We start from the raw sequence: 13692 nt of genomic DNA, 5'->3' as shown, positions 1-13692 counted from the left end.
AAAGTTATTTTGTTTGAGATAATATTTATTTTAAATTGTTATGTAAATCTATTAGTCTATTTGAATAATAATTATTTTAGAATATTATAGTATTTTATTTTTGATGTATTATTACAGTTTTATATTGTTTGTTTGTTGTATTTACATCATTATTTTGTGAAATATAAAATAGTAATTTTAATATTATAATTGTGAACAAATAAAAATTATTAATTTATCATTTATATAAATTTAGTTTTACCAACCTGCCAATGTGGAAATTAAAACACACATTTTCATACAATGAGTAATATATCTTCGTTTAAAAAAATTCAAATTACAACATATGCAGAAAAAAATATGCATTTTAAATTATAAGTATTATATGAAAATTCTAAACAATTTGTAAACAAAATAAAATAAAGATGATAGGAGAATCATAATTTGAAAAGTTAACAAAATCTTCGAATTTAGTTATTAAAAATAATTGTATTGTATACTTGGATATAAAATCTTAGTTTTTAAAATTCTGATTGGTTTATATATTTTTTTAAAAAATAATTAGTAATTTTGTCCATAATTTATTAGAGAGTGAAAATATTATTTAGATTTTTTTAGATTTTTTAATATTTGATCTGTGAGTGTTTTTTATTTTTAATTAATTATATTTATTTAAATTAGTTAATTAAGCTTAATTATTATTTTTTCTAATGGCAATTGAATGTAATTTTTTACACATTTTAAGGTTAGTTTTATATATGTACTTCTCAATTAATATAGTAGGATATCAAATATCAAATCCTATTTCTCAATTCTTTTATGAGAAAAAGAAAAAAGTCTCATTCTTTAGTAAAAGATCATATTATTGACTAATGGGCATTTTTGCTATCATCATCTTATGTCTCCACTAATCACACTAAACCAAATGCACGATCAAGCCGACATAAACGGGACAGAGGCCAAAATGCCATAAAACAAAAAAAAATCTGGCATGCGAGTGTTTAATCTGAGTGCCATCAAAAATGTGATATTCCTAAATTACCCTTAATGAAATCAGAGACGAAATACAACTAGAACAACTGAGAGAAAATTGGACAACTGATACAATAGGACAATTAATACAATTGGTACAACTAAGATATAATATTATAGTGATTACAACTGATAGAGAATAGAACAATTGGTCAACTAATACATCAAAGTACAACTAGTGCAAATGATCTATACAGTGAGTACAACTTTCATGAAACCAACTAATTATTCTAAACCCTAGCGCCGCCGTCGTCCGATTACTCTTCCTCATTACTTCCTCCGCCATCAACCCCCGATTTTAACATCTCCATGGCTTCCTCCACCGTCCATTTACTCACCCAGATCTTCCCTCTTCATCACCAACTCGTTTTATACCATCTTTATTGTTCCTCTTCACTTCCCCCTTCACCGCAAATCCTTGTATCCACCGCAAATCATCATCCTCTTCTTAAATTTCAGTTTCTCTTCATCACCAACGATTAGAAGAGAAATCTAAGAACATTCAAAAAAAAAAATCTCTCTGTTTTATTAGATCTCGGCAAGAGAGAGAAAAAACTGAAAGGAAAAAAATTAAATGAATATTAGATTAAAAGATTTTTGATATTTTCCAAATATTTTGATTTAAATAAATTAAAAAAAAAAATAAATAAATGTGATATGGTATTCTAGTTTTTTTTTTGGCCAATATATGGCATTTTGGACATTGATTCGGCTTGGAGGACCGAGCCGATTTAACTTATTCTGTTAATTTAAAGAAAAAAAAAACTACAACCTAAAGCCGTATCCACATTCATGTGTTATGTGTATCAGAATTGTGACTTTGTTGGGTCATGATGAAGCATGGTGATGCAGAACATAGTTGACCACCTCGTAGAAGGAACGACACTACAGAGTACAAACCCAAACTGAGAAACCAACTCTAGATTTATCATCCGCAAAAGAAGAATCGAAATGAGCAAAACCATATACTAATACCAGTAACTTAGTTAAGCAGATCCCAGCTCAATATATACAGGATATGATGTTAAGCAAAAAAAAGACATCAATCTTTTGTTTGGATCAAAAGAAACAAAAGAACAATGTCAGGAGGATACTGAAACTTCAACACAATCCGAGAGACAGTAAATTTAGCCCACTTATTTGTTCAAAACAATGTCAGCCAAATCGAATTACCAATTGGAAACGATGACATGAACGGAGCAAATCAGAGAGAAGAAGAAAAGACAAAAGTCGGCCATCGGAGGAGCGAAGAAGAAGAGAGAAAAAAAAAAGAATTGTAAAAAAAATATTGACCAATCACATGATGCCACTAAAGTTGGCGAAAAAGCTTACTTCATGATAAACAAAAACAAAAAAATACATTTTTTACCCGATTTTGCATTTTTACCTCATTTTGAACAAACTAATACTAGTAGTAATTTTCATCCTACTATATTAATTGAGAAGTACAAATATGAAACTAACTTTATAATGTGTAAAAAATTACATTCAATTGCCATTAGACTAAATTAATTAAGCTTAATTAACTAATTTAAATAAATATAATTAAATTAAAAATAAAAAATACTCACATATCAAATATTAAAAATCTAAAAAAAACTAAAAAAATATTTTCTCTCTCTAATAAATTATGAACGAAATTACTAATTATTTTTTTTAAAAAAATATATAAACCAATCAGAATTTTAAAAACTAAGATTTTATATCCAAGTATATAATACAATTATTTTTAATAACTAAATTCGAAGATTTTGTTAAGATTTCAGATTCTCCTATCATCTTTATTTTATTTTATTTACAAATTGTTTAGAAGTTTCATATAATACTTATAATTAATAAAATGCATATTTTTCTGCATATGTTGTGATTTGAATTTTTTAAAACAAAGATATATTACTCAATGTATGAAAATGTGTGTTTTAATTTCCACATTGGCGGGTTGGTAAAACTAAATTTATATAGATGATAAATTAATAATTTTTATTTATTCACAATTATAATATTAAAATTACTATTTTATATTTCACAAAATATGATGCAAGTACAACAAATAAACAATATAAAACTGTAATAATACGTCAAAAATTAAATACTATAATATTCTAAAATAATTAGTATTCAAATAGACTAATAGATTTACATAACAATTAAAAATAAATATTATCTCAAACAAAATAATTTTTTAAAAAATAATAATTTTTATTATTATATTATAATTTTTTTTAAAATGTTAACATGTGCTTTAAGCACGGGATATATCGTAGTTGATATTAAAAGTCTCAAAGATCCCAGCTTTAACATTTAAGAGTAGTGTACATGATATACATTTGATTGCAAATTGCAATGGTCAATGTTGTCATCTGGGCTTTGATTGGTTTTACTTTTAGGTTTTTGACTGGGCTTTCTTGTAACTAAAAGATTAAATTTCCTTCCTTTTTCTATTTTCCCAATTTCGTTTTTTTTTTTTTTTAAATAACTTTTCTTGCCTTTTCCGTCGATCTTCTTCTCCAATCCAACAAACAATAATCAGATTTGGTTGATTCAATTGCGCTCTCCTCGGAAGGTAACTGGTCTCGTACTTCTGTGTCTCAGTTGTTCTCACCGACTTGATCTCTATCGAATCGAGTCCTCTTCTAATCAGTGAAGCATTTTACATCTGATTCATTCATAATTCTCTTAGCTTTATTTCATGAATTGAGGAACTAGGGTTCGTTTTTTTTTATTCCTTACTGAATCGTAAAACTCGAATTCTGAATCAGCTCTAGCATTGTAGTGTAATGAAATCGGAAATGCCGCTTTTTAGTTTTTGTTTTTTCTTCTTACCCTTTTGATCGAATTGAACAGGTTATTGTGATTGAAAGATCTAGTCTTCTGATAATGGTAAGTGCTCTTCTTTACTATGAATTTGCTGCATCTATAAAAAAAACTCAGTCTTGCTTTGTAAAAATGCTTATAGCTTTTTTTTTTTTTTTGTGTGTTCAATCTCACAGAATTACCTACTTGGAGCCTTCAAGCCCGCTTGTAACGTTTCCATCACTTTCTCTGATGGCAAAAATCGTAAACAGGTATCTATTTGTTCATTCATACTGTATTTAAGATCTAGTCAGGTTTTAGAGTTTTCGTTGTCTCCTCTTTTTTAATCTTCATTGTTGTTTCCTTTAGGTTCCTATGAAGAAAGAAAATGGTCAAACGGCTCTGGTGCCACTTTTCCATAGTCAAGACACTATCTCCGGGAAGGTACTTGGTCTTCTTGCTTTTAGATGAGTTTCAGCTGTTCCAGTTATGATGCTTTGTAGTAATTTTGTTCCTTGTCGTCTTTATTAGGTTTGCATTGATCCATATCAAGGGAAAAAGGTGGAGCATAATGGTGTTAAAGTTGAGCTTCTTGGTCAAATAGGTGTGCTATTGTCCCTTAGAGGATTAGTTATTAAGTTTCTAACTTATATCGGTATATGCTTATTGATGGCGTTTGTGTGTGTTCTCTACAGAAATGTACTTTGACAGAGGAAACTTCTATGACTTCACTTCATTGGGTGAGTACAACTCAGGTTTCATTTTCCTTATAAACAGTTTCAAGGGAAAATCTTTGGAGTTTTAACACCATCAGGAGTGATTCTGATAGTTGATTAAAATGGATTTACTTTCATATTCATCCTATTATATATTTTTGATTGAGCCAATTCTGATTCTTTTTTGTGCCTTATTCCAGTTCGTGAACTGGATGTTCCTGGAGAAATATATGAAAGAAAGACGTACCCTTTTGAATTTCCCACTGTCGAGATGCCATATGAGACATATAATGGTGTGAATGTGCGGCTAAGGTATACCATACAATTCTTGTATCATACGGTTGATACACTTGTAATCCGTGTTCCTCAATTCAGTTTCAAAATGCTTTCTTTGTTTCTTCAGATATGTCCTTAAAGTAACCGTCACTCGTGGCTACTCTGGAAGCATCTTGGAATACCAAGAGCTTGTGGTATGTTTCTTCCCTTTTGCTGCGTGTCAATGTTCCAATACAGTAAATTGAGTTCTGACTCCATCTTACATCACCAGAAATATTTAATCATGACATATTGATGTTGTATGCAATAGGTCCGGAACTACGCTCCACTTCCTGACATTAATAACAGTATCAAGGTGAGTTCTGATAGTGATAGTAGGATCTAAGTTTGAAACTTAATACAAAAGAGAGGTAGGAACTTAAAAGACCTAAAAACTCAGCCAAGCTCGTTCTCAGTTTCTAGGATCTTAGTATCTTACGACAATCACATATGAATTATGAAATTAAATTCTCTTTTTGTTGAAGATCGCATCTGTTGAACTCCTTTTTCCTACTTATTCGTAAAGATGTCAATAGGTTTCTTAGTCTCATACAAGATTATGGTTTAGATCATTAGCACCATTTGAGGCTTAGTTTTATTGATTTAACTTACTGTACAGATGGAAGTTGGAATTGAGGATTGCCTGCACATCGAGTTTGAGTATAATAAAAGCAAGTAAGATACAATTTGTTGTCATGATTTATTAAGGATTTCTCACTGACTGATCAAGAAATAACGATGGATCCTCTCTGCCTCTGGATGCAGGTATCACCTAAAAGATGTTATCCTTGGGAAAATATACTTTCTACTTGTAAGAATCAAGATGAAGAATATGGATCTTGAGATCAGACGGCGGGAATCAACAGGTGCAGGTGCTAATACTCATGTTGAGACAGAAACACTTGCGAAATTCGAGTTGATGGATGGAACTCCTGTTAGAGGTGATTCTCATATTCTTCATCTTGATGTTTAGCGACTTCTTAAGCAATCAATAACTGAGTGAAGATTTGAATTGCAGGTGAATCAATACCAGTAAGACTATTTCTGGCCCCATATGATCTTACACCAACACATCGTAACATCAACAACAAATACAGCGTCAAGTATTATCTGAATCTTGTACTGGTAGATGAAGAGGATCGCAGGTACTTCAAGCAGCAAGAAATCACGCTGTACAGGTTGAAGGAAGACACATCATCTTGATGACAATAACAACAGTAAGGATTCTCACTATCGTTTTTGAGACCTTTTGTAAAGCCTTAGACTTTGTGTACTGAGATTGTTATTTATTTGGGTTGGAACTTAGAATGAAATGTTAACAGGAGTACTTGTTTAGTTTGTTCATCAATCAAGTTTCCTTTTTCTCTGGATTTCGGTTGACTTTGCTGGATTTCATGGTAAATTCGGAAATTGTACAGACCTTAAAAACACACTCTGAAAACCCAAATCTCTAAAAGCCACTACCTGAAATGGACAGATATACAAAACTGGATTAACTCTAGAGTGACGAAGTTGGTTAGTCTTCTTCTTCTTCAATTGTTTCAACAGGAAGACCTTCCTTGCTCCATGTGTAGATTCCACCTTCAAGGTGAAATACGTTCTTATAGCCGTTGAGGACCAGAAGATAAGCAGCTATGAGAGACCTGCAAGAACCCTAATCATATGAGCATTGAAACAAACACTTTCTTACACAATGTTCTAGACTTTTGATATATTACCTCGATTGTTGGCCTTCAGGGAGATTCTGGGTCGGCTTCATCGTCCCAGCAGATGAACAAGCTACTATGATCTTTGCCTCTTTGTCAAGTTTAGCTTCTACACCTGCAACATTGTCAAAACAAAACATTCAGCTGCTAGTTCCAACGGCATTGTGTAAAAAACGGTCCAAAGCTTTGATCTCATTTCAGTGCATACCTTGAAGAAACTCTGGATTCTCTTCTGTGCCAGAGAAGATACCAAAGAAAGCAAATCCAAGACGACGAGCTATGTCCCATGCTGTCCATTCCCTTATTAGTCTGTACATCTCCACATTGATAGCTCCCGGAGGATGACCCTTAATTAACCAAACAACAAAACGCATCTCACTCACATGAATTTGCCATGAATCTACAAAGGATCATGACAGAGTATAGTATCATCACTCACCGCCTTGTAGTCTGCCTCTGGTCTTACATCAAGAATCACAAAGTTGTTCTCTTTCTGTAAACGTAGAGCTTCCTTCACGTCCACACTTCTCACCTACAACAATAACAACTAGAAGCTAAGCTATGCTCACATTTTGATCTACAAATTATAGTAAATTTAGAGCATACCCTTTTCTCCAATAGAAGCTCTCTCTTCTGTTTCCAATCGACTTCAGCTAATCCCTCCAAGAGACACAACCAGAAGAAGAACAAGGGGGTTAATCTAACCGACCAACTTCCACATTGACAAAGATCAATACACGAGAAACTAAAACTCTACAAGTTGTATGTATATACCAGCTGGTTTCGCAGGTTTGGTTGAAGCGCAATGAATCTTGAGCGTTCTTTGCCCTGATGATCCCATTGCTGTTGATCGAACTCCAGCCGAGAAAAGAGTGTTTCCGGAAGACTTGAGACGCAAAGCCTGCGATGAAGATGGGTAAGGAGTGGCGATGGAAGTGAGTGAAGCCATCTATCTCTGTTTGGATCGAAGCTTCTACTTCTGTTGAGTTTCTTTCAGATATTTTTTCTTGAAAATGAGAGAATTTAATTGCACCGATTATGGAAGAGGAGAGAGATGAAACTGCGACTTGTTTCTTCTCCTAGTTAGGGAAATGAAATCTGAACATGTGGTTCTTGTTTCATTTTTCTGATTCTTGATATCAAACGATAAAATGTGTTGTCACAACATAATCTTCTCTTATCTTCTTCGTTTCGACCAAAAAAATATAAAAATAAAACTTATAATTTATTTTTTATATAATCCAATTTAAACTACTTAACTATATGTCTAATATTGATGTTTTAATAAAATAATAAAATCGAGTTAATAATATTTTAATATTTATATTAATGTCGACCTATATCATGCCTCGATTATTTTAAATATTAAAATATTAATTAAAAAAAATAAATGGTTAGATTAAAAATCAAAATTAAACCGAATACAAACTTTTAAATTTAGATATTTGTTAAATTGTTTTCTGTTTTTAAAATTTATATTCTTTTTGATCTTACTTATAATATGATCTTTGAACTATTCTAAAATTTATAACCAATATGGGACTTTTGAATACACATTTTTTCTTTATTACATAAGTAATACATATTTGTTTTTCAAAATTCAAATCATGAAAAATGTAGAAAAAAACTAAAGTTTTAATAAATTTATGTATTATATAGTGATTCAACGCAAATAAATTAAATATATACTATTAATTGTTTCAGATTTTTGTATTTAAAATTAATTGTAGAGGTTATATGGTTACATAGATAGTAGAGATAATTGTAGAGGTTGTCTAAAATGTATTTTAAAAATGTAAATATATATACTTCTTCTATCTTATTTAGTTTCCATAGGATCTTTGAGTTTTTTTTTTTTTTATATATTAGATCGCTTAATCTGTTTTTTTTACTGGATCCATTAGATTTGGTTAACCTACAGTATTTTGGTATTTATGTACATAAAAAACACTATGGCTCCCAAAACCGAGTTTACCAACTTAATAGTTACCAATTATGAAAACGGTAAAAATTACCCCTAACCGCATAATGTCGGGGGTAAAGGTGAATGAAAATTTGAGAACTGAAAAAAGCTTATCTCAGGTCCCTACCAAAATAAAAAAACATATCTCAGGTATCGAAAGAGGAAAACCACATGTTAAATATTAGTATTAAATAACAACATATGCTGTTCCTTCGACAGTGAGAACTTCGTCGTCTTCTTGTAGTACCCTACGAAATTATTGAGCTATATTTATTTTTAACTACAAACATATGGGAAAACACTAGTTTTGATCTTGCTCCCCAAAAAAGAAAAAGAAACTACTAGTGTTCTTTCAATGGAACTCATAAGCACGACCCATCTCTTAGCACTCGTCCTTCTGCTCTTTGTTGTTCCCAAGATATGGGAAGCTTGTTTGATCCTCCTTTGGCGGCCGTTGATGCTATCAAGAAGATTCAAGAAACAAGGAATCTCAGGCCCAAAGTACAAGATCTTGTACGGAAACATCAGTGAGATGAAGAAGATGAAGGAAGAAGCTAACCTTTTGGTTCTTGATCCCAAGTCTAACGATATCTTCCCTCGTGTGTTTCCTCACTATCACCAATGGATGTCTCAATACGGTACCGTTGACCAATCTCCAATTTTTTTTTTTTTTTTGTTCCTTCTTCTTTTTATAGATGAGAATTGCTTAACAAAAACTCAAGTTGTGTCTATGCTATATTAGGACAAACATTTCTATACTGGAATGGAACAAAACCGACGATATACATATCCGATCCTGAAGTAGCGAAACAGATCTTGTCGAGCAAGTTCGGTTTCACTATTATACCAGTGAAAAGACCAGAGGTCTTCATACTTTTCGGTAAAGGACTTTCCTTTATTCAGGGTGATGATTGGGTTCGCCACAGACGAATCTTGAATCCTGCTTTCTCCATGGACCGGCTCAAGGTCTTTTATTCTTTTTTTTTTTTTTTTTTTTTTACTTCTCAGCACAGATCTGAAACAAAACCTAATTCATTTGCTTGTTAAAAAATTGTCAGGCCATGACGAGACCTATGGTGGATTGCACCTTGAGGATGTTCGAGGAGTGGAGAAAACAGAGTAATGGTGAAGTGGTGATGACGATTGACATGGACAAAGAGTTCCATAAATTGACCGCAGACATTACAGCGACCACTGCGTTTGGAAGCAGTTACGAGGAAAGCATCGAATTGTGTAGATCACAGACTGAGCTTGAGAAATTTTATATTACTTCTCTCACTAAAGTCTTCATCCCCGGAACCCAGTAAGTATAATATAGTCAATACGCTGCTACTTTTATTAAAGTCTTTTGAGATTTGAAGATTGTTGTTGTCTCTTGTGCTCCAAGATACCTTCCTACGCCTACAAACCTTAAACTATGGGAGCTTGATAAGAAAGTGAAGAACTCGACCAAGAGAATCATAGATTCAAGGTCAAAATGTGAGACCTATGGGGACGATCTTCTGGGGGTCATGTTGAAAGCTGCAAAATCTAAGGAGTCTGGGAGACAGATGAGAATTGATGAGATCATAGACGAATGCAAGAATTTCTACTATTCAGGTCAAGGGACTACTTCGGTTCTGTTGACATGGACTATGATGTTACTGAGCTTGCACCAAGATTGGCAAGAGAAACTCAGAGAAGAGATTTTCAATGAATGTGGTGTAGATAACATCCCAGATTCAGACACCATCTCTAAACTCAAACTGGTAATGCTCCATTTCAATGAGTTACTTGTGGTTGAAGAATATAATAAGGGGTTTCTTGTGACTGGGGTAACCTATTTATCTTGTAGATGAACATGGTGTTAATGGAGTCGCTTCGTCTTTACGGACCCGTGATTAAAATGTTCCGAGACGCAACACAAGATATAAAAATAGGAAACTTGGACATCCCTAAGGGCACGAGCATTGTCGTCCCGTTTCTGAAGATGCACACCGACAAGGCCATATGGGGAGAAGACGCTGAACAATTCAAACCCTTGCGATTCGAAAACGGCATTTCTCAAGCCGCAACGAACCCAAACGCTCTCCTTGCGTTCTCAATTGGGCCAAGAGCTTGCATTGCCAAAAACTTTGCCATGATAGAAGCCAAGACCGTGGTCACTTTGATCCTTCAACGGTTCCGTCTTAGCCTCTCTCCCGAGTATAAGCACACACCTGTTGATCACTTCAATCTCTTTCCGCAATACGGCTTACCGATAATGCTTCAGCCTCTTGATAGTAGTTCTCAACAGTGAGGAAGAGAACAAAAACAAGATCTCAACGGATTTAGTTAAGTTATGTTCTGTAATTGGCCTTGATTACAAATAAATGTTAAGATGATAAACTTAGTTAAAGTGAATAATTCAACTTCAAAAAGTAAGGAATAAAATCTGAACATGGTGGTTGTTTTATTATCTTGATTTTCATCGTCGATTCTATCTTTTGAAACCATTATCTTTTTCTCATCTTCTTTATTAGCTTTCATTCATTGATCCATTTCTGAGTTTTGATTGGTTCGGTTTGATTTGGTCTGGTTTTGAGTTTTAATTGGATTTGCTCAATTTGATTAACTTGGTTTTGATTTATTCGGTTTAGAGATTGTATCCACTATGCACAAACTATTTTCATTTGATGTTCAAACGATTTGACTATGCTTTTGAACAAAATTAATCTTAATATGTGTGTCGACCATATTCCGATATGAATATAAACAAACTAAATAATCAAATAATTGAGATTTTTCTTACCAACAAGGCAACCAATAATTTATAAGCCCACAAGACAGAACCTAGTGGAAATAAAACCAAATCACTCGTTGAAATTTTCGACTCATGTTCTGTCCCACTTCCACTAATGAGTAAATATGGATGGACTCTTATAATTTAATCAACAAATTAGCGTACAACTAAATCAACGGCTTAAGATTTAAGAAGATGCATCAGCCCCCACACCTTCACCGTATGGGGTCCCTCTGTGTGTCTGTCTCTCCACTCCCCACCGACACTCTCTTTACCGTCGATCACTCCAAATCACCGTCACGATCTCGCCACGTATATCTTTTCTTATCCTCTGCTTTTAATACCACGGTGGACTACGTACTCTCTCTCTCTCACGCTGCTTCAGATTTGTACATTGCGACTTCGGAATGTTATTTTTAACCAATAAAGTAATGGCCTTTACGCGTCCTCACTGAGAGTGTGGATGGAGTATAAATCAAGCTGAAGCTGAAGAAGAAGCAGTCGGGAGAGAGATATATACATAATATAGTCTCAGTTTCTTCACATAAAAACTCAATCTTTGTCTGGATCGAACGACAATGGAGGTGTTCTACTACTTGGTGTTTGGGGTTTTGGGTCTCGTCGTCGCGGCGTTGGAGCTTAGCAAGAACAACAAGGATCGTGTCAACACTTCTTCAGCTTTCAATTCTTTCAAGAACAATTATCTCATCGTCTATTCGCTCATGATGGGTACGATGCTCTTCTCTTCTCTCCTTTTATCTTCCTCTTTGCCTGATAATGTCGGTTAAAGCATTTTCCCGATCCGATCTGATGTGGTGGGAGATTTCAGATTTAGATCCTCTTTTGTTTTCTTTGCCAAGTATTGTCTTTTATATAGAGTTCCATATCACATCTGAACATTTAGGGTTTTCAATTTCTATGTTAGAATAGAGAATGAAGAAGAAAATGTTACTCCACTACTATGAGTACGAGATTTAGTAACTAAAGTTTCAAGCTTTCATAACATAAACGATCCACGAGGGGTTTGCTGAGTGTTTTGTTTTGTGATTGCAGCGGGTGATTGGCTGCAGGGTCCATATGTGTACTATCTCTATAGTACTTATGGATTTGGTAAAGGGGACATTGGTCAGCTTTTCATTGCTGGTTTTGGTTCCTCTATGTTGTTTGGTACTATCGTTGGATCTCTAGCCGACAAACAGTGAGCTTTCTCTCTCTCTGATGCTTTTATGTTTTTTAAGCAAATGTGAAATCTTAGCTCTTTTAGTAATTTTGCATAATGTTGTATTCTGTTTCAGGGGTCGTAAGAGGGCATGTATTACCTATTGTATTACTTATATATTGAGCTGCATCACTAAGCATTCTCCTCAATATAAAGTTTTGATGGTAGGCCGTGTGTTGGGAGGCATCGCTACTTCCCTTCTGTTTTCATCATTTGAGTCATGGCTAGTTGCTGAACACAATAAGGTAAAACAAGGTTTATGCTGTATTAAGCTGTTTACTATTTAGCCGCCGTTGTTATGTCTAAATAGTTTGTATGCGTGTGATGTATGCAGAGGGGCTTTGAGCAGCAATGGCTGTCTGTAACATTTTCAAAGGCGGTGTTTTTTGGTAATGGTCTTGTTGCAATTATCGCTGGATTGTTTGGGAACTTGCTTGTGGATACCTTCGCTCTTGGCCCTGTAGCACCATTTGACGCTGCTGCATGCTTTCTTGCTATCGGAATGGCTGTCATTCTATCATCATGGACAGAAAACTATGGAGATCCTTCAGAAAGCAAGGATTTGCTTACCCAGTTCAGAGGTGCTGCAGTGGCCATTGCCTCTGGTGAGTTGAAAATACTGTTTCCCTTTTTAGAGTTTGCTTCCTGTTTTGCTTCGCATATCTATTGTGATGGTTCCATGTCTTGTTTCTAGCTTCTCATTGTCTTCATTGAGTTTTGAAGTATATATGATGATAACATGATTTTGTATCTTTCATCAGATGAAAAGATAGCACTGTTGGGTGCTATCCAGTCGCTCTTTGAAGGATCTATGTATACTTTTGTATTCCTCTGGACTCCTGCACTTAGCCCGAACGATGAGGAGATTCCCCATGGTTTCATCTTTGCAACATTTATGTTGGCTTCGATGCTTGGCAGTTCCCTTGCATCTCGTCTGTTGGCTCGTTCAACTCCCAGAGTAGAGAGCTACATGCAGATTGTTTTCCTAGTTTCCGGTGCTGCACTATTGCTTCCAATCTTAATGACTGTAAGTTTTTATTTAAAAAGCTTCTTGTGAAAATCCTACTTTGCGTGCTTTGGTGCGGACTTTACTTTAATTCTGTGAGTAATTAATGGTTTGCAATCGGATGTGTGACTCAGTTGTTCATAGCACCTTCCAAGGTGAAAGGTGGAGGAATCTCTTTCTCGGGTTGCTTTCAGCTCCTTGG

General features: G+C 34.1%; 4 protein-coding genes across 4 annotated transcripts in view; 3 read left to right on the top strand and 1 right to left on the bottom strand.

Annotated features, from left to right (window-relative positions):
- LOC104730597 (vacuolar protein sorting-associated protein 26B) lies at window positions 3485–6170 on the top strand. The gene is made up of 12 exons (XM_010449786.2): window positions 3485–3574; window positions 3856–3891; window positions 4002–4076; window positions 4174–4248; window positions 4336–4408; window positions 4500–4544; window positions 4721–4832; window positions 4924–4990; window positions 5107–5151; window positions 5455–5510; window positions 5601–5776; window positions 5854–6170. Exons 2-12 carry the CDS (start codon window positions 3889–3891, stop codon window positions 6036–6038), a joined length of 912 nt encoding a protein of 303 aa, XP_010448088.1. The 5' UTR covers window positions 3485–3574; window positions 3856–3888; the 3' UTR covers window positions 6039–6170.
- On the bottom strand, window positions 6206–7668 carry LOC104730598 (rhodanese-like domain-containing protein 14, chloroplastic). The gene is made up of 6 exons (XM_010449788.1): window positions 7316–7668; window positions 7148–7194; window positions 6981–7073; window positions 6750–6888; window positions 6554–6656; window positions 6206–6478 (listed from the first exon to the last, which is right to left on the bottom strand). Exons 1-6 carry the CDS (start codon window positions 7488–7490, stop codon window positions 6352–6354), a joined length of 684 nt encoding a protein of 227 aa, XP_010448090.1. The 5' UTR covers window positions 7491–7668; the 3' UTR covers window positions 6206–6351.
- On the top strand, window positions 8759–10945 carry LOC104730596 (cytochrome P450 709B3-like). Its single transcript, XM_010449785.2, has 5 exons — window positions 8759–9142; window positions 9247–9470; window positions 9563–9807; window positions 9892–10252; window positions 10339–10945. The coding sequence occupies exons 1-5, from the start codon at window positions 8860–8862 to the stop codon at window positions 10780–10782; spliced, it is 1557 nt and encodes a 518-aa protein (XP_010448087.1). The 5' UTR covers window positions 8759–8859; the 3' UTR covers window positions 10783–10945.
- Window positions 11663–13692, top strand: part of LOC104730595 (molybdate-anion transporter-like) — a 4796-nt gene continuing 2766 nt past the window's right edge. Inside the window, exons 1-6 of the mRNA XM_010449784.2 lie at window positions 11663–11994; window positions 12319–12463; window positions 12561–12729; window positions 12819–13089; window positions 13246–13511; window positions 13625–13692. Of these exons, the coding sequence (XP_010448086.1) occupies window positions 11844–11994; window positions 12319–12463; window positions 12561–12729; window positions 12819–13089; window positions 13246–13511; window positions 13625–13692 (1070 nt within the window). The 5' untranslated portion in view covers window positions 11663–11843. The remainder of the gene's footprint in view (window positions 11995–12318; window positions 12464–12560; window positions 12730–12818; window positions 13090–13245; window positions 13512–13624) is intronic.

Source organism: Camelina sativa, chromosome 12 (assembly GCF_000633955.1).
Source record: "Camelina sativa cultivar DH55 chromosome 12, Cs, whole genome shotgun sequence".
Lineage (NCBI taxonomy): Eukaryota > Viridiplantae > Streptophyta > Magnoliopsida > Brassicales > Brassicaceae > Camelina > Camelina sativa.
This window is presented reverse-complemented; position numbering and strand designations above follow the sequence as displayed.